Raw genomic sequence first — 25,945 nt, forward strand, 5'->3', positions numbered from 1 at the left:
GAATTTGTCACGTTGCATGTTTTTCTGTGGAATTTAAAGAGAACCACTAAAATAAACAAAGTTGATAAGATAAATGCTATAATTAATAATATCTTATATTGACTATACAATATTATTATAATTACAATGTATTATTATTATCATTATTAGTATTATTAGTATTATTATTATCACAAGTATACCATCCCTCCTCTTTCACCAAAGTCTTTATACAACAGTCCGAAGTTCATGAAAGTTTTGCTGCTGATAAGCAGAGCCAATAAAAGCAACAGCTCTGCAGTGTAAACACTGTCAGGTCTACCTGCTTCAGTTAGTCAGTGCAGCCTTCTTCTTATGATTTGCATAAAGGCCCCGTCAGCCAGCCCACAAATTACCATGTTTTATATTCCTTGCCCTCCGAAAGCATCATGGCAAATTATATCACTCTTCTCAACTGGGAAGTGAACCAGATTCTCCGAGCAGGTGTCAGGAGTAGGGAATTCACATAAACACTGGAGCAGGAGAGGGAGGGGAGAACGGACATTTTTTTGTACTTTCTAGATCTTTCTTCTCCCCAACCTTCCTTTCCCTTTTAGTTCAGAATCTAACTTTTTTTAATGTTCTCGAAAATGGTGTCCAAGTTGACATCTCTCCAACAGGAGCTCTTGAGCGCCTTGTTAGATTCCGGAGTTACCAAAGATGTTCTGATCCAAGCGTTGGACGATATGGACCCTAGCCCGAATGGCTTTGGAGTTAAGATGGAGAATCTACAGATGTCTCCGCCAAGTTCTAAAATCAACGGAAATGATTCGAAGCCGGTATTTCTTACGTTGACCAATGGGCACAGTAAGGGCAAACTGTCGGGAGATGAGGGGTCCGAGGACGGGGACGATTTCGATACCCCACCGATACTGAAAGAACTCCAGTCACTTAACACCGAGGAAGCAGCGGAACAGAGGGAAGAAGTTGACCGAATATTAGCGTAAGTGAATAGAACTTTAAATGTTTAATTTCACACATTTAGGGATGTTCATTACCGAATGAATGTGTAGGGTATAGGCGCATAACCCAAATAATATTGTATTATTTATTTGGCTACTTATTTTAGATGTAGGAGTCATTTCAGTGCATTTAAAGCGTTTTATATTTAACATTGTCTAGCAAATTAGGACAACAATTAGGGCAAATTAGGACAACAATTAGGGCAAATTAGGACAACAATTAGGGTTATCTGCCTGTTAAAGTTATTTCTTCCAGAAATAATTTTCAGACGTGTGGCCCATGAAAACTATAGCCTACTTGCCTGACCGCAATACTCAGAAGTGTATCTGCATTGTGTCTGTATTTTAGAATGATGACAAAATTATTGTAAAAACTAATTTTAATTTACATGTCAAGCGCTTGGCAATAGGTCTCAATGTTCCTTGTGTTAACAAATGAAAATAACGCGCCAATAGCACTTTACGCGTTTTAGTTACTAATTATCCACACGGGTTATTATTTTTTTCCCTTAGCAAAATATAAACTTAACGAGAACTATTTATATTTAACTTACTCGATCTCTCTCACTTAGATTATATCTGGCAATGCAAGAAGAGAAAGTTAATTCACATCAACGTATTTGTTTATTACGTAGGATTCAATGTTGCACTAGATATAGGCTCTAATAATAATAATAATAATAATAATAATAATGTTCTGGCGAAATATTGCAACATTTCTTAAAGCAAATATTGTTTTGTTTTATGAATGTAGTCTATAAAGGCCTTACTCTTTGTAAATGTTGTTATTGTCTTAATTTATCTTCTAAAAGCCATTTATAAATGTTCATTCATTACGCTAGTAACATGATCAACTGGCCAGCAGAAAATCAAAACTAACCCACGTGTAGTTAAGTTATTATTAATTGTATTCTATAAATCATCAACTGAAAGATACACAGTGTCGTATGATTAGAGTGAATGGAGATCTGGTTATTCATTGTCGAATGTTATAAACCAACATCTAAACCAACGTATAAACCCGCAGACTTAATTCTCCAAAACAAACAGTTGTGTGTAGATTTGCAACAATTACCCATGTGAAGTCCATACTTAATCTGAGATGACTGTGATGGTATAGGCTAAGTAAGTGTAGTTTTACTGTAATATTTTAGAGCACGCTGCGCATATAGGCTAGGCCTTTTAAATCGTTTGAAATACATTTTCTTTATCGACATAAAGCGTCCTATTGCGTTGTCATCGATGGGTGCAATTCAATTGTGTTTATTATTGATATAATTGAAGAATTGGAATAATTCAGATGATTTTACCCCATGGGCAAATGTATTCTTCGATAATTGAATGCAATTTTGGATGGAAGCCTTGAACTGATCAATTTCTTTAATTTCTTATCAATGTATTATCAATTTCCTACATTTAACCAAACAACATGATTTTATTCTACCAAATTACTTATTTATTTTATATGATTCATACTCGATTCTGGGATTATTTAGTCTGAATTGAATTAGGCCTATGGGCATATTGTCCAAATAGGAAAATGTAGGCTATAACGTCAGTGTGTGTCAGACTCAGCTGACATAAAATTCTGCACTTCTAAACCAATGTACTCTAGGCCTATCCAATTCGTGGAGTTTAGATTATTTGATAGCCTAATTTGGTAACATTTGTAATATATTTCTGTATCCTATATCCTTGATATCTCACATTCGCTATGAAATATTGACGTTTCAAAAACTGTGGATCAGTTATAGGCCAAGGTCTAGGATTTAGATTTTCTAATTTCTCAGTTTTGCCTCTTAGCTACAGTCAAAACACTGAATTGAAAATAGGCCTGATTCTGAGTATTTTCAGGTTATTGAATGTATTATGAAACCAAGTGCCCAATTGTCATACTTGAGTAACAGTAAAGATACCTTAATAAAAAATGACTCAAGTAAAAGTGAAAGTCACCCAGTAAAATACTACTTGAGTAAACATCTTAAAGTATTTGGTTGTAAATATACTTAAGTATCAAAAGTAAATATAATTGCTCAAATATACTTAAGAGTAAAAGTACAAGTATAAATTGTTTCAAATTTCTTATTAAGCAAACCTTATTATTTATTTTTATTTTTATGGATAGCCAGGGGCACACTCCAACACTCAGACATCATTTACAAACAAAGTATGTGTGTTTAGTGAGTCCTCCAGATCAGAGGCAGTATAGGGATGACCATGGATGTTCTCTTTATAATTGCGTGAATTGGACCATTTCCCTGTCCTGCTAAGCATTCAAAATGCATTCGAGAGTACTTTTGGGTATAAGGGAAAATGTATGGAGTAAAAAGTACATTATTTTATAATGATTAACAGTCATTTATTAGGGTACTTAACAATTGTCCCAACCCCCCAAAACTTGGGGATAACATGGATAGCATCAGGCAAATAAATAAACAAAGTGAAATAAATGCTTGTGCTGTAGCTAGGTGCTGTAGCTAGGTGCTGTAGTTAGGTGCTGTAGCTAGGTGCTGTAGCTAGGTGCTGTAGCTAGGTCCTGTAGCTAGATGCTGTAGATAGGTGCTGTAGCTAGGCGCTGTAGCTAGGCGCTGTAGCTAGGTCCTGTAGCTAGGTGCTGTAGCTAGGTGCTGTAGATAGGTGCTGTAGCTAGGTGCTGTAGCTAGGTGCTGTAGGCAGGTGCTGTAGGCAGGTGCTGTAGATAGGTTAGGAACTTATTTGGCCGATGAATAACACATTAGATAAGTAGTGCTGTTAGTGTGATTGCTAACGTAGCACCACAACCTATATGCCATTATACACATCACACTATTAGGGTTCTAATTGAACGAATAACATATATTTAGCAAGGTGAAGTTAATATTGTTGTATGTGTTTTATGTAACTGCAGTGAGGACCCCTGGCGTGCCGCCCGCATGATCAAAGGCTACATGCAACAGCACAACATACCACAACGTGAGGTGGTGGATGTAACGGGGCTAAATCAGTCTCACCTCTCACAGCACCTCAACAAAGGCACGCCCATGAAAACTCAGAAGCGAGCGGCGCTCTACACCTGGTATGTCAGGAAACAGCGGGAAGTTCTCAGACGTAAGTTAATATTTGAGTTTCTCACACAGCCTTCGATACAGTTAGAGGCACAGAGGTGTGTTGGCCTGGGCGTCTTAATTCTAATGGCCATCCACAACACAATGTTCATGAACATAAATGTCATATCTCGGCTATGCATATGGTCAGAAACATATTGCAGTAAGCCTATGCCTCAAATGTGTCTGATTTATCATTATGGCCTAGGCTACATACTGTATTGAGCAATTGTCCCTTATTCAATTATGTCTTATTTCTTCTTATTGTGTTATTGGTTTATTTTGTCTCCATTCCCCCCAATACAATGTTTTATGTGACATGAGATGTATCAATGTACCTTGTTCTTATTTTTCAGAATTCAACCAGGCAGTGCAAGGTTCTGACAGCAATATGACTGACAAAGGCAGTCAGGATCAGGTGCTGTTTTTCTTCCCAGAGTTCAACCCTCCTGGTCAGGGTATGGGGCAACAAGGGGAGGAGGTGGGCTCTGAACCCTCCTGCAAGAAAATGAGACGGAACCGTTTTAAATGGGGCCCTGCATCCCAACAGATCCTCTACCAGGCCTATGAAAGACAGAAGAACCCCAGCAAAGAGGAGCGGGAGGCGCTGGTGGAGGAGTGCAACAGGTGAGGGGAGGAGGCTTTGGAGAATGAGAAAGGGGCACCTTTTTGACTGTGTCCCAAATGCCACCCTATTCCCTATTTAGTGCACTGGTGCCAATATGGCTCTGGTCAAAAGTAGTGCACTATATAGGGAATAGGCTTCTATTTGGGATACAATTTTGTTCTCTCATTGAATAATTTAATGTTTGGCACATCTTATTTGATACTAACGCTATCATTACTGCAGCACATGGCCTTAGCTTAGAATGATTTTGACAGGTTTTAATGTCTCTCTTTGTTTACACTATCCAACTATCATTCCAATGCAACTATCATTATGTTTTCCCTTTGTTCTTTTCCATTGTATTCCATTGATACTATTTCAATCTCTCCTCCTATAGGGCTGAGTGTCTTCAGAGAGGGGTGTCCCCGTCTAAAGCTCATGGGCTGGGCTCTAACCTGGTCACTGAGGTACGGGTCTATAACTGGTTTGCCAACCGTCGTAAGGAGGAGGCCTTCCGTCAGAAGCTGGCGATGGACGCCTACCCCATACCCACCCACAGCATGAACCCTCTCCTGTCTCACAGCCACAGCTCCCCACACCACCACAGCTCCCAGATCAGCGCATCCCCCCCTAGTAAGATGCAAGGTAGCGTCTCCACACCACATGCATACCACAGTACATTACTCTGCTATTATATCTAATATAATACTACACAACAATGGAATCATTCAAATGTGGTCTTTCATCTTGCTGTACCTGTCTCAGCCATGATCTGAGTGCATGTAATCACTATGGCATCTTGATCAGGGACATGCCTTTGACAGTTAAAGAACAATGGTTGGCAAAAGATTTGGATGATTTTATTTCCATCCCCAAGCGAGAGTGAAAAGTGGCGAGAAAAACGGTTGATGACATCAGGGAGAGAGAAGAGAGAGGGCAAGTGATCAATAAGAGTGACTTAGGGAGCTGAGCAAATGTCATTGTTATTATGATCTTTAAAAACACACTGAGAACAATTCACATTGTACCTGCAATCTCCACTCCAAAGTCAGCAGGCAGGCAGGCAGGAGCAGGAGAGTGGCACAAAGAGCAGCAGTCCTGTGACAGGCCAGGGTCAGGGCAGGGTCACGGAGGGATTCAGCTGTAGCTGAAACTACAACCACTACTTCCACATTCATAAAAGCATGTCGGTCGGTCGGTTGCTTGTGACTTTTTGGGGGATCAACAAAGTTCCTGAAGTTGTAAATGGGAAATCTGAAATTTGATATCATAATGCTGTTTGCACTCAGTGCAATTTAGCCGTCTACCTCGGCCTCTATAAGACATAAAATGGAGCTGATATCTTGGCATAGCATTATCCTCAGTGCCATCGCTCACCACCATAAAAGCAATGATTGGAGAAACTCAATCAAAGCCTCGTGTTGTTCTTTCATGTTAGAACACGAGGTAAACTCTCTAGCAAAACAAGCCGTTTGCCTCGGGTTGCTCTTTTACCTTTGGTTATACTGGGCCCATTGGCCCATGCTTTGTTTGCTTGTGGTTTTTCCCAGCACACCTGACCAAGCATTGACCTCAGGTTGCAAAGTAAGGAGGTAGGTTCAGTGGTAGGCTTGTGTGGAGGTGAGGGAGAAGGGGCTGGTTGTAGAGAGGGAGAGGGTAAGGGTCAGAAGCAGAAGGTACTTTGCTCCCCCTAGTTCTCGGTTGCTTGCTTACAAGGTGTCCTGCCGGCGTCCTGCCGACAGCATCAGCTGTTTTTCACTGTCAGCCCCTGGCCTGACAATAGCACCCCAGCAGGTTGCCTCATCGTGTTGCTAGGCCACGGCCTGTATTATGCATGCTTGATGGACAATTAAAATCCTTGGCTACTACATCTCCCAGGCCTTCGATAAGGGGCTCCCCTGACTCTCTATACCCCAGCCTGGCAGGGGTCCCTATTGTCTGTGGTGTATTAGAAGACTGCAGTGACTGTAACCTAGGTTATTTTATCTAAGCTGGGCCTTGGGGAGGGCCTGTTTTAAAGCCCTCCTTACCTTTATGGGGCGTCAGTATGTTGTTCCTTGGGAGGCTGGGCGTTCTGCAGACCAGAGTAGCAGGAGCTGTCCTCTGGGGTATTGGCTCTTTTCTGGCCAGACAGGACTGATGACCCCTTGTGCTCCAGCCTATAGAGAGGTGTGTGTGGGTAACCCCCTCCTTCAGCTATCACCACTACAATAGTTATGTGTGGGAGATCACTAAAGTGTCACATCAAAGAAAACCTTTTACTCCTGGAGTTTTCATTGATTCTCTTACCTCTGTTGATAAAGGTGAGGTAACTTGATTGGCCAAAACGGGATACCAAGTCAAATAATATTTTTTGGGGACAGACGAGGTTATTCTACCGTCAGTGTTTGGCAAAAGACCAAACAAAACAAATGTATAGATATCTTCTGTTACTAGTCACGTCTCAATATGTAAATAGGTGATGCACACACACTGTTGGTCTAATCGAACTGTTTCATCAGCTGAATGATCCATTGTGTCTGAAGCCATGATACTTTTAGGGCCGTAGTTTCCCCTTGGATCATTCACTTAACCATACAACCTGTGCTTTTATAGAAAATATGAGAACAGGCAATTGGAATTCAACCCTGTTCTAATACAAATAGATGCCAATACGTGTCGGTCTGTGTGTTTTACCATACTTAATGAGAAAAGGATGTCGTGACCATACTGTTGTGGTGTTTATAGTTGTCACGTTCATTTCTTTGAAAGAAGTGGAGGGTGCTCAACCAACGTGAGTCGAGGTGCAACCTAAAAATGTGATTATCATTGAAAAGGAAAAGGCGTAACGCTCGGTGTTAAAAAGTAATTGTTTTATTTTAAGTTAAAAGATTAACGTTTCGGCCACTTTGAGGGTGAATCTGAAAGCTGAGCATGGGGAGCAAGTTTCATACATCTCTCAACAAAGTATAGAGGGGGGAGGCTTTTCTTTTTTGTTGCTTCTGTTTAGGGTTCTAAATAGGACTTCCCTTTATGTTGATCTGCATCGAAGCTGAGATAGAAACGTTGACGGGCCAATCAGCACAGATAATTCAGCAACAGTAGCATCTTTTTCACCAGAATGTGCTAAGAGATTGAGTTGAACGCCTGATAACCTGCTGATATCTCATTTTTCTGAAGACTATTCCCTCCTCCCACACGGCAAAGCCTGCTGATTCATGAATCTCCCACCTAATCTGACACACTGGAAAGGTTTTAGCTGTAAGATTAAGACGGCAGTGAGGGGAGTCTGGTTCAATACCTGGTAGACTGGTGTGATGGGCACGCTCCGTTCATTTGGTAATCCTCTGAAAACAGTGTGATTTGATTTAACAACAGAGTTAAACACCATATATTATAGGAGGGAAAAACAGTGAGCAGGTTGTGTTGCCTCAATGCCTTGTGTCACCCCAGGCTATGTGGGAGTTGGCCTGGCCGAGGGATAGAGAGGCAAGGCCTGCCCTATGCCTGGCCCTGCTCTGTCCACTGGGAGCCCCAGCCTGGTCAGAGAGGTACAAAGGCCTGCTACGTCCTGCAGAGACCCGGGAGGTCTCTCATATGCACTGGAGCTACAATTACCAGTGCCTGGGGATGAGGAGAGAGGCTTTGATATTACATGGGTCACACAGAGCACTGAAGCCTTTTAAACCTTCTGCAACTCCCTGCTGCCTACGCTATCACTCCCCTTCACAGGGTTCTCCCCCTCCCCCTGGTCTACTTCTAGTCTCCCCTGGTCCAATACTCAGAGTGCTTGGGTATTGGGGTTGATTTAGCTCAAACAATATTTAAGATGACAATTTAGAGAGTGATAGAGGGGAGATAGCTACCTTTTTTAGAATGTAAATAAGAGCAGATGTGGGACACAGTCTGAAACTGGTCAAATGTCTTGCAGCCAGAAAGTACAGTAGTTGTTTCAATTTTTAGTTGCTTTTTTCTGCAATATAATGTTATCCTGAGGAAGAAAGATTTCTTAATCTCAAGCTATATTGACAGCATCTTTATAATATCCCAATAACACTGCTGGCCGCCCCACTGGTGTCCCAGAAATGGAGCCCTTCTCCTCCTTCCAAATTACCAATAGCCTCACACCAACTAGACGACGGAAGCCTTCCTTAATTGGGATTAGGGTTCTCTGCAGCCAGAATTACTGCCTGACACAGGGAGACAAAACTGGCTTGAATAGCACCTCACTCCCTTGACACTTTACAGGTTGCCCAGCTTGGAGATAAATGCCTGTTTATGAGTCCTCTGCCATTGTGAGGCTATGGTGGTTAAGGGCCCAATGGAGTGCATTATTGTCCTGTAGCAGTGTTAATAAGACACAGTGGAGTGCTGTGGGGTTGCTAGTGTGTTGTTCAGGACAATATGAGGTCTGTCTGTGGTTCTCTTGTGGTCTGCCTGGACAGACTAGACAACATGTTAGTTGTTAGTGGATGAAATACAGTCAAGATGAAAATGATCAATTCTTTGGTCTGATTTAGTTGTATTCCCCAGGCAGTAGATCATGTTTTTGCTAAGGATACATTTTATTTTGGGTGAGATACGATCTTCCATTATTTTATGGCAGACATATGATGCTTGGTGTCCCCGGTCTGTGACTGTCTGTGACTGTCTGTGACTATCTGGGACAGTGGCAGCCAGGGCGCTCAGTGTGACATGCGTGGGTCAGGGACAGAGGGCCCAGGGAAGATCTGGGATCTGAGAGTAAACACTGTCCTAAATGGCACCCTATTCCCTACATAGTGCACTACTATGGGCCCTGGTCTAAAACAGTGCACTATATAGGGAATAGGGTGCCATTTGGGACTGGCCCAGTGTCACAGCCCACTGCTCTGCTCTGCAGGGGGGAGGGAGGGAGACTCTGTGTGAGACTGAGACTACAGGATAAGAATGTGTTTGACATTGGTTGTAATTGTGTAATGTTTGCTCTGTTGGTATCAAAGGGGGCCAGGATTGGCAAACATCCATTTGACAGGAGGAGAGCAGCATTCCTTTGGCCCCCGGTGGAGAATGGAGGTGGGAGACAACAAGGGGTCTAGACATGGGATTAAGAGATGGGTCATTCAGTGATGTCACAGAATTCAGTGACTAAGTGTTTGGAGAGTGGAAGGATAGGTGAGAACATAACAGGGTTCCCTATTGATGACATACTGTACGTAGAAGGCATTTCTTCACTTCCATACCTTTACCTGGGCACAGAGAGATCCTTTCCATGCTGGGTAGGAATCACTGTGCTGCCATATTTATAGACCTATCCAAGGCCTTTGATACTGTCGACCATCCCCTACTTATTTAAAGGTTGTCTGAAATGGGCCTCGACTAGGTGTCTTGCAAGTGGTTTGGGAACTATCTGCCAGACAGAACACAATGTGTGCTTTCTGATGATGTCAAGGTATCTCGATATTACTAAAGGTGTCCGTCATGGGTCGATTTTGGGACCTGTCCTCTTTACTATTTATATAAATAATATTGGTCTATCTGAAAAACCTGTAACATTGATCTGTATGCAGATGACACTGTTATGTACGCTATTGCCCCTACAGTTGACTAGGCTGTTGGAGCTGCAATCTGATTTTGTTGCCTTGCACAAAGCCCTTGATGGTTTCAAATTTGTACTTAATGCAGGAAAAACTAAATGTTTGCTACTTTCTAATTCTCATAGAAGTACTTCAGATGGCTTACACATTTATGCATTGGCTGGTTCGTTCATCGAGCAGGTTCCCGCCTATAAATATATGGCCTTTTGGATTGACAATAATTTGACATTTAAAAACATACAGATGAGCTAGTTAAGAAGCCGAGGTGTAAAGTAAGCTTCTTTTAAAGAAACAGATCATACCTCTCCCTAAACAGCAGGAAGCAGATTGTAGTCAACTTTCCTGACAGTTCTTGACTATGGTGACACCATTTATCAGAATGCAACAGCCACTACTCTTCAACTTTTGGAGGCCATCTACCATAGTGCCCTTTGCTTTATCACATGACAGTTTTAACACGCATTACTGCATCCTGTATCAAAAGGTTGACTGGTCCTCATTAAAGTTCATTACACCCTTTTTGTTTAAAGATCTACTACACAAGCTTCCAACCTAGCTCACTTCACTGTTAAAATAAAAAACACGAGACACCAAACCCGTTCACAGGGATGGGTACCTTTCAAGGTTCCTCTAGTACGCACCGATCTAGGTACATCTGCTTTCAGTTTTAGTGCCCCCCATTTTTTGGTATAGCCTACAAAACTCCCTACATTTTGACTCTGGTGCCTCTAGGGCAGTTTAGGACTTGAATGTTGAATGAATTTAATGAGAATTGCAACTGTTTGGATTGTATTTGTGATGTTTGAAGCTGTAGTGTTGATTCTCTAATTTGTAGTTTATTTTGTTTTTATTGATGATGTTTTGTTTATTGTATTGTTGTCCTCCGGGTACCATTGTAAATGGGTTCCCCTGAATAAAAAGATGGTGCATGAGTTCATAAAGTCTAGGACTGGGGTTATGGGGGGCTGGTGTATTGTAAACACTGAATGGCCTTGGCTGAGCTGGGTTGATAGCACCAGTGGAGGGGTCAGTGTGTTTGTTTGCTCTGCTCTCCCTGTCTGAGTCAAAGAGCAGGTGAGTCTGGTGTGTTGGAGCGACTGCTTGGACACAGCACACTTAGTCATACTGAGAGGCCCGCTACCGTAAATCTCTGCCCTATATACTGTTATCCTGTGTGACACAGATGTTGTTAGGTCAAGAAACAAACTCTCAATCTAACAATCTCTCAATTTCTCTCACTCTTTCTCTCCGTCTCCTTCTCTCCCTCCCTCTCTCTCTTCCCCTCTATCCCTCTCTCTCCCTCCCTCTCTCTCTTCCCCACCATCCACCTCCCTCCCTCCCTCCCTCCCTCCCTCCCTCCCTCCCTCCCTCCCTCCCTCCCTCCCTCCCTCCAGTGCGGTACAGCCAACAGGGACCCGGTGAGGTCAGCTCCTCAACGACTATCAGTCACCACGGCAGCATGGCGACCAGCCAGTCGGTGTTACAGCAGGTGTCTCCGGGAGGCTTGGACCCCAGCCACAGTCTGCTGTCACCTGACGCCAAGATGGTGAGTAACACACCTGGGCCCTCCTAGCCTCTGATTAGATAAGGACCAGGGCTGCGTTTAACATGAGGTGCTTTCCAAATGGCACCCTATTCCCTCTGTACTGCATTACTTTTGACCAGAGTCCTATGGGCCCTGGTCAAAAGTAGTGCATTATATAAGGCAATGGGGTGACATTTGGAACGCAGCCATAGACATATAAAGCAGGTCCCTGAGCCAGACTCCCATGGAACAGTTTGTAGGGAACAACAGTTAGAACATTGTGCTGCTCTCAGTGGAAAGTGGAGACAGGTGGCAGGCCATGGCTGAGGCCTAACATACAGTACAGCCTTCACCACCATAGTGAACTGGGCAGGTCCAGAGCTGAGCCAATAAACTTGACAAAGAAACATTCTGAGCTTATTGATTAAATGCCCTGTAAAGAGAAGTGGAGGGTGGAGCGGTCAGCACTGCTTGCTTTGTCAGGGAAATGACGACAGCACTCGATTATGCTCAATGTTTTTTCTACCTTCAGAAAAGGGAGCTAGAGGGGAGAAACTCAGCCCTCTGTCCTATTCCAATATTTGATTGGTGAAAGCGAAACTTGGGCAGTACCGTACATGCAGACATTTCTAACTCTTGAACGCTGGTCCCAAAAAACAATGATATCGTATTCTTAGGATCAGAATAATAACGATATTATGGCACTAACCAGATTTGTGTTGTTTAAATCCAACAAAGTTGAACATCACAATCTTTATTTAGTGAGAATATCCCTTATGATTCATAGTGCATTTATCATCATCTCCTGTCAGTAGGAAGTTAGATTTTCGTAGGGAGGGCCGGTCAGTATACTGTGGAAAAGGTCAGAGCAGACAGGTTGTTATCTATGGGTACCGTACAGATGACTGTCTAAGTGTCACGCTCGTCCTCCTCCTCGTCTGAGGATGAGCATGGATCGGACCAAAACGCAGCGTGGTTTGAATACATACTTGTTTTATTAAAGAAAGACGAACACGAAAAAACACTTGATAAACTACAAAACAATAAACGACGTTAACAGACCTGAACTTGTGAACATATAACATGAACGCACAAACAGGAAGGAACACACGAATGAAATGAACGAAACGAACGAAAACAGTCCCGTGTGGCACAAACACTGACACAGGAACAATCACCCACAAACAAACAGTGAGAACAGCCTACCTTAATATGGTTCTCAATCAGAGGAAACGTAAAACACCTGCCCCTGATTGAGAACCATATCAGGCTAATTGAACATGAACCCAACATAGAAACACATAACATAAAATGCCCACCCAGCTCACGTCCTGACCAACTAAACAAAGACAAAACAAAGGAAATAAGGTCAAGAGCGTGACAGTACCCCCCCCCCCCCCCAAGGTGCCGCAAAACCTGAACCTATAGGGGAGGGTTTGGGTGGGCATCTGTCCACGGTGGCGGGCAGCACCGGACTGAGGGGCAGCTCCGGACTGAGGGGCAGCTCCGGACTGAGGGGCAGCTCCGGACTGAGGGGCAGCTCCGGACTGAGGGGCAGCTCCGGACTGAGGGGCAGCACCGGACTGAGGGGCAGCACCGGACTGAGGGGCAGCACCGGACTGAGGGGCAGCACCGGACTGAGGGGCAGCTCCGGACTGAGGGGCAGCTCCGGACTGAGTGACGGCTCTGGCAGGTCACGGCTGGCTGACGGCTCTGGCAGGTCACGGCTGGCTGACGGCACTGGCAGGTCACGGCTGGCTGACGGCACTGGCCGGTCACGGCTGGCTGACGGCACTGGCAGGTCACGGCTGGCTGACGGCTCTGGCTGCTCCTGTCTGGCGGGCGGCTCTGGCTGCTCCTGTCTGGCGGGCGGCTCTGGCTGCTCCTGTCTGGCGGGCGGCTCTGGCTGCTCCTGTCTGGCGGACGGCTCTAGCGGCTCCTGTCTGACGGACGGCTCTAGCGGCTTCTGACTGACGGACGGCTCTGAAGGCTCAGGACAGACGGGCGGCTTTGAAGGCTCAGGACAGACGGGCGGCTTTGAAGGCTCAGGACAGACGGCCGGCTTTGAAGGCTCAGGACAGACGGGCAGTTCAGACGGCGCTGGGCAGACGGATAGCGCAGACGGATAGCGCAGACGACACTGGGCAGACGGGCAGTGCAGGCGGCTCTGGGCAGACGGGCAGTGCAGGCTGCTCTGGGCAGACGGGCAGTGCAGGCTGCTCTGGGCAGACGGGCAGTGCAGGTGGCACTGGGCAGACGGGCACACCTGTAGAGAGGAGACGGAGAGACAGCCTGGTGCGTGGGGCTGCCACAGGACCCACCAGGCTGGAGAGACCTACAGGAAGCTTGGTGTTAAGAGGAGGCACCTGAAGGACCGGGCTGTGGGGGAGCACTGGAGCTCTGGTGCGCAGCCTTGGTACCACTCCCCCAGGATGGAATACTACTCCAGCCCGGACCCTCCAGAGTGCAGGCACAGGTTGAACCGGGCTGTGGGTGAGCACTGGAGATCTAGTGCCTACTACGCGCACCTCTCCCTTAGGCTCCACTCCCACATTTGCCCGGTACGAGCGGAGCGTAGGCATAGGACGCACTGCACCCTCCCAGCGCCCCGGAGACACAGCACGCAGAGCCGGCGCAGGATACCCTGGACCGAAACTGCGTACCGGAGACCAGACGCGCTGAGCAGGCACAATACGCCCTGGCTGGATGCCCACACTCACATCAAATCAAATCAAATCAAGTTTATTTTATATTGGCCTTTGTACATCAGCTAATATCTCGAAGTGCTGTACAGAAACCCAGCCTAAAACCCCAAACAGCAAGCAATGCAGGTGTAGAAGCTGGGGGGCTGCCCTATAGCGCACCGGGCTATGAGCACACACTGGCGACACCGTGCGCTTAACCGCATAACACGGTGCCTGACCAGTAACGCGCTGCTTATGATAAGCACGAGGAGTGAGCTCAGGTCTGCTACCTGGCTTAGCCACACTCCTCTTTAGCCCCCCCCCCAAAAAAAAATTCTGGGGCTGCCTCTCGTACCTGTCGCGCTGCCGTGCTGCCTCCTCATATCGCCGCCGCTCAGCTTTCGCTCCCTCCAGCTCAGCTTTGGGGCGGCGATATTCCCCAGCCTGTGCCCAGGGTCCTTCTCCGTTTAAAATCTCCTCCCATGTCCAGGAGTCCTGAGATTTCTGCCGCTGCTGCTGCTGTTGCTGCCCGTTCCCACGCTGCTTGGTCCATGGTTGGTGGGTGATTCTGTCACGCTCGTCCTCCTCCTCGTCTGAGGATGAGCATGGATCGGACCAATATGCAGCGTGGTTTGAATACATACTTGTTGTTTATTAAACGAAGACGGAAAAACACTTAAACAAACTACAAAACAATAAACGACGTTAACAGACCTGAACTTGTGAACATATAACATGAATGCACGAACAGGTCTGTTAACGTTGTTTATTGTTTTGTAGTTTGTTTAAGTGTTTTTCCGTCTTCGTTTAATAAACAACAAGTATGTATTCAAACCACGCTGCATATTGGTCCGATCCATGCTCATCCTCAGACGAGGAGGAGGACGAGCGTGACACTAAGTCCCAAATGGAACCCTAATCCCTATATAGTGCACTACTTTTAACCAAGGCCCATAGGGCTCTGGTCAAAAGTAGTGGACTATATAGGGAATATAGTGCCATTTGAGATGAATCCACTGTCCGACCATCCCCTCCTCTCAGAGCAACTGGCAGGAAATGTGAAAACAGTTGCGTGCATGAACACACACACCCACACGCGCACACACACACATGCATACACACTACTACTTTCAATCTGTGCTTTTACCCTTCATTATTGGATTATTTTGTATTTATTTTCTCCTCATTATTTGCTCGGTGTAGATGACTGGAGCACAGTGTTAGACAAAAGCAGCAGAACTAACTCAACATTTATCTTTGTGAGCTGCATTGCTGAGAACATCTGGTTTCACTTCTAAAGTGATTGCCATGCTTTACTCTATACCCTGATTTAACCATCCTTATATCCAGTTAGCATGTTAGATTTAGGATATTGTCAGTACATGACTTCATTCTTGGTCCAGAATGGTATCACTAAGTTTCTTAGTGTGTCTCTCTCTCTAGATGTCTGCGTCAGGTGGAGGCCTGCCACCTGTGAGCACGCTGACCAACATCCACAACTCCCACCACACACACCAGCAGACACAGAACCTCATCATGCCTCTCTCTGGAGTCATGACCATCGCACAGAGTGAGTCAACCAATCAACCAACCAGCCAGTGCTCTGTATTCCCCATGTCTCCACAAATGATTCTCTTAATGCCTTTATGCCTTTATGCATATATTCTCACATGACCTCTATGTTCGTATGTACACAATGGTTGAGCTCCAATTGGCACCTGAATCACTATATAGTGCAATGCTTTTAACCAGGCCCCATAGTGGTCAAAGTAATGCACTACATTGCGAATATAGTCATGCTTGTATTGTCATGCTTTTGATATGAGCCAAATAACTTAAGTTCTATGTGGTTGTAGGTCTGAACACGTCGCAGTCCCAGTCAGTGCCGGTGATCAACAGCGTGGCGGGGAGCCTTGCAGCGCTGCAGCCGGTGCAATTCTCCCAGCAGCTCCACAGTCCCCACCAGCATGGCCTGATGCAGCAGTCCCCCAGCCACATGAACCAGCAGCCCTTCATGGCCACCGTGACTCATTCACACAGTCAGTACCTGCCTCTTAGTAAGCACTAAACGGTTGCTAATGCCATGTCATAGATGAGATATAATGCCAATATAGCCTTGTCCCAGATATTTGTCGGCTGTCTTGCCAACACCTTTTCACTCATTGACACGTCATGTTTAGCGTGACAATTCCATAAGGAGTTGACAAGAGATAAAGGTGAATCTATTGGGGTAAAATTAACATTGAGACGTTCTCTCTATGTCTTTGGCAGTGTACCCTCATAAGCAGGAGCCACCGCAGTATTCCCATCAGTCACGGTTTCCCTCAGCCATGGTGGTGACAGACGCCAACAGCCTCAGTACTCTTAGCTCCATGTCATCCAGCAAACAGGTCAGTCAATAACATGACTCAGTCTCACCTAACACAGGCCACAATCAGGCCCCTCCCCCACGGCCCTGGCCCTGACTCAGTCAATATAGTCTCCCCTCTCTGTCTGTCCTCAGTGTCTGTCCTCAGTGTCTGTCCTCTCTGTCTGTCCTCAGTGTCTGTCCTCGGTGTCTGTACATCTGCGATATTTGACCTCTCTGTGTATTAGAGCATGTGCATGTATAATGTTAGTAATAATCCCTTTTGCTGCTCTCTGGGAGATGTTTGCATAAATTGCGGTCATAAACTGCATTTAAACTAAGATAGTTTGTTGTAAATGTAAGTTGGAAAGATTTAAAATGAATTCCCAGCTTGCTGAGGCTTTGTACTGTATCTTGTGCAAGCCTCCCATTAGAGATTTGATTGATCCATTTCTTTATCTACTAACACACCAAATCTTCCTCACAACCGACACACAACCCTCTCCCCAAACTGAGCACTCACTAACAGTAGGCTGATAGACTAGGATAGATATGGTAGGCTGATAGACTAGGATAGATACGGTAGGCTGATAGACTAGGATAGATACAGTAGGCTGATAGACTAGGATAGATACAGTAGGCTGATAGACTAGGATAGATACAGTAGGCTGATAAACTAGGATAGATACAGTAGGCTGACAGACTAGGATAGATACATTAGGCTGATAGACTAGGATAGATACGGTAGGCTGATAGACTAGGATAGATACGGTAGGCTGATAGACTAGGATAGATACGGTAGGCTGATAGACTAGGATAGATACAGTAGGCTGATAGACTAGGATAGATACGTTAGGCTGATAGACTAGGATAGATACGGTAGTGCCCATAGGGCTCATGGCAAAAGTTGTGCAATATTTTGGGAATAGGGTTCCTTTTGGAACGCACACTAGGTGTGTGAGTTGTGATTGTGTGTTGACTTGTTTAATCCCTCTTACATTAGGATTCTACCGTAAACAAGATGGTGCAACTGGGGGGTCTCTCCTGGGTAAATACTATTTTCTTAGTACGGTCACTTAATAAAATCACTTAGTTTTAGCCTGAGTGCCAGTCTGTTTGTGCCATCATGCCAACTATGTTTGTCTTGAAAATGACAGCAATGGAGTTGGCAAGAGCACAAACTGATCTGGGACCAGGCTAACTTAGTTTAACTGGACTGGCTCAGTGATTCGTCCAAATGGGATGTGTTGTTGTCCCAAAGCCAAGAACATTCGAATGAATATTTGTGTGCAATATACCATATTTTGTGTAGTAAATGTGTGTGCTTTTCATAACTTTATAGGCATAAATTAATGTTTATACAGACTGATACAGGAACCTTAACTCACATAATCAAGACACACTACCCTTCTTATGCATGTAAAGTCAATGAATGGCAATATGAGATCAGACCAATGAGATTTGGATTAATGCAACTTTTATTTATTTACTTAACGGTTTCACAGCTAATGTTTTTGCCTGGCCCTGCCTTTGATGCTGGGTTTGACGCTAGTACTCAGTTCACTCTGATTTTGTCAGAGCATGTGGACCACAAATCTCAATCATTGGACCAAGGAGTCGGGTGTGTGGATACTCCTCAGAATTCCTATTTCCTTTGAAAGGCTGAACCAATCAATCACCTGTGCCCTCATCCTGAACTTAAATTGATTAACGATGCCTCCTTTCGCTTTCCTCTCCATTGAGGAGAGAGAAGGCTGGTCGATCCCTGGCCAGACCTAGTCCCCTGATCAGGAAATGAACCCCACTGGTAATCAAAGTTCAGGAGGCTTGTGTCCTGCTACTTACTTCCCTGCTATTGTGGAGGGGGGGGGGGGGTCTATTATGGGGGGGGGGGGGGGGGGGGGGTCTTTTTTTGTAATTACAGCTCTTCCTCTTTCCTACTTCTCCCTGGTCTCAGTGATCGCTCTAGCCTGAAATGCCTTCCTCGGTGCTTTGCTTTCACACGCTCAATTTCCCACGCTGCCTGAGACAGAGCACTCTACGTCGTTCGGCCACAGCACTGTCACTGCTCATTGGGTTGATGGGCTGAGATGTGGCAGATGCTCCGATTGGCTTGAAACCTACCTGTCCCCTTGATAGAGTGGTTTAACTAGATACTGACTGGCTGCCTTTGATTTGATATATGTAGGACCCATTGTTCTACATTGACCCTGTGTAATGTGTTGAGTAACGAGACCTAAGACGGCCATCAGTAATGTTTTTTCAGAGCAATGCAAATTAACCTCAACATATTGGTTTCTAGTTTTGAGCTATGCTTTGATGGTATCATGGTATACGTGTAGCTTTATAAGTGGACCAGCATTTAAACCAGACAGTGTTTAGACAGCTATTAGCTAGCAGGCTCTTCCAGGCTGCCTCTCCTCTTATCAGGCCTTTATTTGGACTGGGTGGTGCAGAGAGACCAGTAGGCTCTTCTCATGACATGACCAACATGCTGAGGCTTTATAACTCTCGTATTTGCTGAGGACCCCCCTCTCCTCCCACCCCATGTTAAACTCACCTCCACTTAGAGCACAGTGTCTAAAGACTGTGGTCTGAGCAGCTGTCCACCTTTATCAGGTAGGGCTGTTTGCTGGTCAACTGCCTCCACCCCTTGAGAGAAAGGAAAAAATAAATTACACAAACAATCTCCAAAAGGCCATTTGAATGTAAACAAGGCTTTTCAGAGTGAAGCGGAAGAAGAATGTGGAATGTATTTGGTCAGGTGTGGTGTAGGTAGGCCGTTTACATCCAATCTGAATCTGATACCCAGGGGACTTTAGAAATGGGACCTATTATCATGACACCACATATTATAAACATCCTCACCAGAAAATGGTTATTGTGTTTTTGAATAGATTTTCTTTCTTTATTTGTGTGATGTACTCACTCTGACGTTTGTTTCCCCTTTCTCTCGCTCTCTCTTTTTGCAGTGTCCTCTTCAAGCCTGGTGAGAGTACGCACCTGACTTCCTTGGTGCCTAGCAACAGGAGCACATTTTTCCATCCTCTCACTGTGGTAACTGTGACAACTCCTAATAACTGTCAACAGCGCACTGGACAATGAGTCAGTCAATAAATCCAGAGTGGCGGCGGTGGAGGGCGGGAGGAGTGAGAGATGGGGAGAGAAACGAACACTGCAGGTTTGCATTAATAGACACCTAAATGAAGGGAGGAGAAACTGAATTTCCTCTGACATACAGAGGATCAACAAGGATGTATGATTTTTCACTGCAACCAATTTTGTGAAAACAGTATTCATTTCTCTAACAAAACAAATGGATCTTCACATTATGCCTGACACACTGTGGTATGTAAGAATAAGACTGGTGGAGTGGATGTCCATGAAGAACTAACATGATACTGTGATCTGATGTGGAAAGATGAAGACATATGGATGCTGAGTTGAGAGGACACAATCAGCCTCAGTCAGCACAGCTATGTTGGGCTGTGGTGGGGAAGGAGTGTATGGGGGACTGAGTGATTCCATCTAGCCAAGTGCCCACTCATAATGGCAGATCTGAATAATCTGATCCCCACTATACTGTATATTATCAACGTCCATGGACAACTATCAGAACTACTGGATGACAATCATATTAACCTTGTCCTGAGCAACTGTATAGGTTTTTGTAGATAGATATTTCATATACATACATACCTGTTCTGTTTGAAGGAGTCTTCCATGTTGGTTTTTCATAATGTGATTTTCTGTACTGAACAGTCAATAGTGCCAATAATTAGAACTTTGTTTATTTGTCTAAAGGATTTCAACATTTGTTATTTCCCAACACGGGGGAAATATAATAGACAATATATTGGTATTTTTTATTTGGTTCCATTTTTAAACTGTGATTGAAAGATATGACAATCTTTAGAAATTTTAAGGACTATGCAATGTGCATATGAAGTGCATATGAAGCCTCAGAAGACTGAAACGTGTAGAGTACTCCACACTTAGACAGAGGAATTTATGAGACGCATCCTTACTCTATGAACTTAGTGACCCTCATGTTGTTTCTGTTGTCAGAGCTGCCCGCAACACGACACAACCTTACACCAAAGTTTTATTTTGTTTTTATATACATGTACAGTAGACCCTGTATATACAGTAGCCAGAAATTCAGTTGGACACTTTGGGTGTTTTCTTTCACCCATTTCCCATGTTTCGTTCTGAAGAGAGAGTCAGCGTGCCATGACATCATAAACAAAGTCTGCCTTGTGGAGAGGCTTGACTCAAATATTCACTGTATGCCTTCAAACCTAGTTATAGCTTTGTCCCAAAACCCTATTCCCTATATAATCCACTATTTTCGGTAAAAAAAGTTTTGCACAAAATAGGAATAGGGTGCCATTTAGGATGCACACATAGTCCCAATCCCTTGCCTGCCTGCCTGCCTTCCTGGGAGACCTCTCTCTGACTGATGTTTGCTCATAGGGTTCAGGTGAACTTCAGGAATGGGACTTTAGCCTTCCCAGGCTCCATCCCCTCTCCTTCCACTTCCTCATTCCCAACGTTTCCTCATTTAAAGACACATATGGAATTGGAGCGTTTTAAAAACATATATTCTCCGTCATAAATCATAACAGGGACTCCCCCCTGTGATAATGACAATATTTACAAGTATTTGCAAGCAAAACAGTGATATGGGTCTTGTAATTTGTGAAGGGGTGGAAGATGAAAGCATCTCTTGTTGTGACAGCAACCGTTGTAATCAGGCTGGATTCCACAGAGGTTAAGGAATGTTATGGAGAGTTGGACAGCCAGCCACACAAACAATATTAGTTACTTTTGCAATCCCAATCCACCAGGGGGGTCCAGGAAAAGAACCACAGGTTACAAACAATCAGGTTTTTATCATGAGTATTTGTGTAGCCTGCATTTGACTGTCTGTTTGTTTTCTGAATAATTATTTTTATATAATATTTTCTAAATGGAAGTCATACCCTCTCCACCTCCATATTCTGGTGTAGGCACATACAGACTCCCTTTCAATAGGTCACTACCTTGTTATTATTGTACTACCTTGTTTCAATCTGTTCTAAACATACCCACTGCCATCTAACCAGAGGGCATGCAGGGCCGCTTTCAACTGTAGATGACAGACAAAGTGATTTTCTCTTTGATGTATTATTTTTGTATTAAATGGAAATCAATCTTTTAAAATCACTATTTATACTTTCTGAGAAAATGTCGATATTCAAGTAAAGCTTTTTTTCAAAATGAATGAATCAGTGTTGGTCAGTGTTTTCTGTTTTCGTGTGTATTTACAGAAAGGTTATATTTTTTGATGACATAATAACCCACTGGACACAGACATCAGTTCAACATCTAGTTTTGATTTACATTTGGTTGAGTTGTCAACTAACCTGAATTCAACGTGAAATCAACAAACAATTTCACCGATGTCATTGGATTTAGGTTAAAAGTTGTGTGAAAAAAAGACTACATTACCTTAAATTGATTACTTTTTTCTAATCCAATCAGTTTTCCACAATGATTCAATATCATCACATTTCATTTTTTTGTTAAAATGATGTGGAAACAACGTTGATTCGACCAGTTTTTGCCCAGTGGGAAGAGTGGTTGACAGATTTTGCAATACATTGATTCTTCCTCCCTTGCTAAATGTATACTTAGTCATGACTCATGAGGGACCTTGAGGGAAATGGTTATCACCCTAACCTTAGCCAAAACTTTCATGGCATTTGACAACATTAGCCTTCCCTAGTGTTACCTTTTCACCTGACCGTTTCCTTATGAGAAGTGTGAAAGGAATGTATTCCTATCGACCAGATCACCCCACACACCTCATGCCTTTGCAAATCATGTTTATTCAAGATATCTGATCGACACACTGAATTCCCAGGAGTACACATTGTCACATTGTCCCTGTGTGTGTGTGTGTGTGCGTGTGTGTGTGTGTGTGTGTGTGTCCCTTGCCAGTTGGAGCAATGTGTAACACAATACACATAACCCTTGAAGCAGTGAGCCCTGTTGGTTAATTTCTATGTTTATGGCCCTCTACAAAGATCTGTAGTATTTAGATGTGATAAGATGACAGCACCCTCTACAAAGATCTGTAATATTTAGATGTGATAAGACGACAGCGCCCTCTACAAAGATCTGTAATATTTAGATGTGATAAGACGACAGCGCCCTCTACAAAGATCTGTAATATTTAGATGTGATAAGACGACAGCGCCCTCTACAAAGATCTGTAATATTTAGATGTGATAAGACGACAGCGCCCTCTACAAAGATCTGTAGTATTTAGATGTGATAAGACGACAGCACCCTCTACAAAGATCTGTAATATTTAGATGTGATAAGACGACAGCACCCTCTACAAAGATCTGTAATATTTAGATGTGATAAGACGACAACGCCCTCTACAAAGATCTGTAGTATTTAGATGTGATAAGACGACAGCGCCCTCTACAAAGATCTGTAGTATTTAGATGTGATAAGACGACAGCGCCATCTACAAAGATCTGTAATATTTAGATGTGATAAGACGACAGCGCCCTCTACAAAGATCTGTAATATTTAGATGTGATAAGACGACAGCGCCCTCTAGAAAGATCTGTAGTATTTAGATGTGATAAGACGACAGCGCCCTCTACAAAGATCTGTAGTATTTAGATGTGATAAGACGACAGCGCCCTCTATAAAGATCTGTAATATTTAGATGTGATAAGACGACAGCGCCCTCTCCAAAGATCTGTAATATTTAGATGTGATAAGACGACAGCGCCCTCTACAAAGATCTGTAGTATTTAGATACGATAAGACGACAGCGCCCTCTACAAAGATCTGTAGTATTTAGATGTGATAAGACGACAGCGCCCTCGACAAAGATCTGTAATATTTAGATGTGATAAGACGACAGCACCCTCTACAAAGATCTGTAGTATTTAGATGTGATAAGATGACAACGCCCTCTACAAAGATCTGTAATATTTAGATGTGATAAGACGACAGCACCCTCTACAAAGATCTGTAATATTTAGATGTGATAAGACGACAGCGCCATCTACAAAGATCTGTAGTATTTAGATGTGATAAGACGACAGCGCCCTCTACAAAGATCTGTAGTATTTAGATGTGATAAGACGACAGCGCCATCTACAAAGATCTGTAATATTTAGATGTGATAAGACGACAGCGCCCTCTACAAAGATCTGTAATATTTAGATGTGATAAGACGACAGCGCCCTCTAGAAAGATCTGTAGTATTTAGATGTGATAAGACGACAGCGCCCTCTACAAAGATCTGTAGTATTTAGATGTGATAAGACGACAGCGCCATCTACAAAGATCTGTAATATTTAGATGTGATAAGACGACAGCACCCTCTACAAAGATCTGTAATATTTAGATGTGATAAGACGACAGCACCCTCTACAAAGATCTGTAATATTTAGATGTGATAAGACGACAGCGCCCTCTACAAAGATCTGTAGTATTTAGATGTGATAAGACGACAGCACCCTCTACAAAGATCTGTAGTATTTAGATGTGATAAGACGACAGCACCCTCTACAAAGATCTGTAATATTTAGATGTGATAAGACGATAGCACCCTCTACAAAGATATGTAGTATTTAGATGTGATAAGACGACAGCGTCCTCTACAAAGATCTATAATATTTAGATGTGATAAGACGACAGCACCCTCTACAAAGATCTGTAATATTTAGATGTGATAAGACGACAACGCCCTCTACAAAGATCTGTAATATTTAGATGTGATAAGACGACAGCGCCCTCTACAAAGATCTGTAATATTTAGATGTGATAAGACGACAGCGCCCTCTACAAAGATCTGTAGTATTTAGATGCGATAAGACGACAGCGCCCTCTACAAAGATCTGTAGTATTTAGATGTGATAAGACGACAGCGCCCTCGACAAAGATCTGTAATATTTAGATGTGATAAGACGACAGCACCCTCTACAAAGATCTGTAGTATTTAGATGTGATAAGACGACAGCGCCCTCTACAAAGATCTGTAATATTTAGATGTGATAAGACGACAGCGCCATCTACAAAAATCTGTAGTATTTAGATGTGATAAGACGACAGCGCCCTCTACAAAGATCTGTAGTATTTAGATGTGATAAGACGACAGCGCCATCTACAAAGATCTGTAATATTTAGATGTGATAAGACGACAGCGCCCTCTACAAAGATCTGTAGTATTTAGATGTGATAAGACGACAGCGCCCTCTAGAAAGATCTGTAGTATTTAGATGTGATAAGACGACAGCGCCCTCTACAAAGATCTGTAATATTTAGATGTGATAAGACGACAGCACCCTCTACAAAGATCTGTAATATTTAGATGTGATAAGACGACAGCGCCCTCTACAAAGATCTGTAGTATTTAGATGTGATAAGACGACAGCACCCTCTACAAAGATATGTAGTATTTAGATGTGATAAGACGACAGCGTCCTCTACAAAGATCTGTAATATTTAGATGTGATAAGACGACAGCACCCTCTACAAAGATCTGTAATATTTAGATGTGATAAGACGACAACGCCCTCTACAAAGATCTGTAGTATTTAGATGTGATAAGATGACAGCGCCCTCTACAAAGATCTGTAATATTTAGATGTGATAAGACGACAGCGCCCTCTACAAAGATCTGTAGTATTTAGATGTGATAAGACGACAGCACCCTCTACAAAGATCTGTAGTATTTAGATGTGATAAGATGACAGCACCCTCTACAAAGATCTGTAATATTTAGATGTGATAAGACGACAGCGCCCTCTACAAAGATCTGTAATATTTAGATGTGATAAGACGACAGCGCCCTCTACAAAGATCTGTAATATTTAGATGTGATAAGACGACAGCGCCCTCTACAAAGATCTGTAATATTTAGATGTGATAAGACGACAGCGCCCGCTACAAAATCTGTAATATTTAGATGTGATAAGACGACAGCACCCTCTACAAAGATCTGTAATATTTAGATGTGATAAGACGACAGCGCCCTCTACAAAGATCTGTAATATTTAGATGTGATAAGACGACAGCGCCCTCTACAAAGATCTGTAGTGTTTAGATGTGATAAGACGACAGCGTCCTCTACAAAGTTCTGTAGTATT

General features: G+C 43.5%; 1 protein-coding gene across 3 annotated transcripts; it reads left to right on the forward strand.

Moving 5' to 3' along the window:
- The first annotated feature begins 409 nt into the window (after positions 1-409).
- LOC120018194 (hepatocyte nuclear factor 1-beta-A-like) lies at positions 410-22,047 on the forward strand. 3 transcript variants are annotated; one of them, XM_038961254.1, is made up of 9 exons: positions 410-961; positions 3,868-4,067; positions 4,420-4,690; positions 5,068-5,303; positions 11,620-11,771; positions 15,878-16,004; positions 16,291-16,491; positions 16,706-16,824; positions 19,754-22,047. In XM_038961254.1, exons 1-9 carry the CDS (start codon positions 597-599, stop codon positions 19,772-19,774), a joined length of 1,692 nt encoding a protein of 563 aa, XP_038817182.1. In that variant the 5' UTR covers positions 410-596; the 3' UTR covers positions 19,775-22,047. The 3 variants fall into 3 exon arrangements, with proteins under 3 accessions (XP_038817182.1, XP_038817181.1, XP_038817183.1); XM_038961253.1 differs by having other exon boundaries at positions 412-961; positions 5,068-5,315; XM_038961255.1 differs by having other exon boundaries at positions 413-961; positions 5,068-5,315; positions 16,291-16,473.
- The last annotated feature ends 3,898 nt before the right edge of the window (positions 22,048-25,945 follow it).

This window comes from Salvelinus namaycush, chromosome 23 (assembly GCF_016432855.1).
Source record: "Salvelinus namaycush isolate Seneca chromosome 23, SaNama_1.0, whole genome shotgun sequence".
Lineage (NCBI taxonomy): Eukaryota > Metazoa > Chordata > Actinopteri > Salmoniformes > Salmonidae > Salvelinus > Salvelinus namaycush.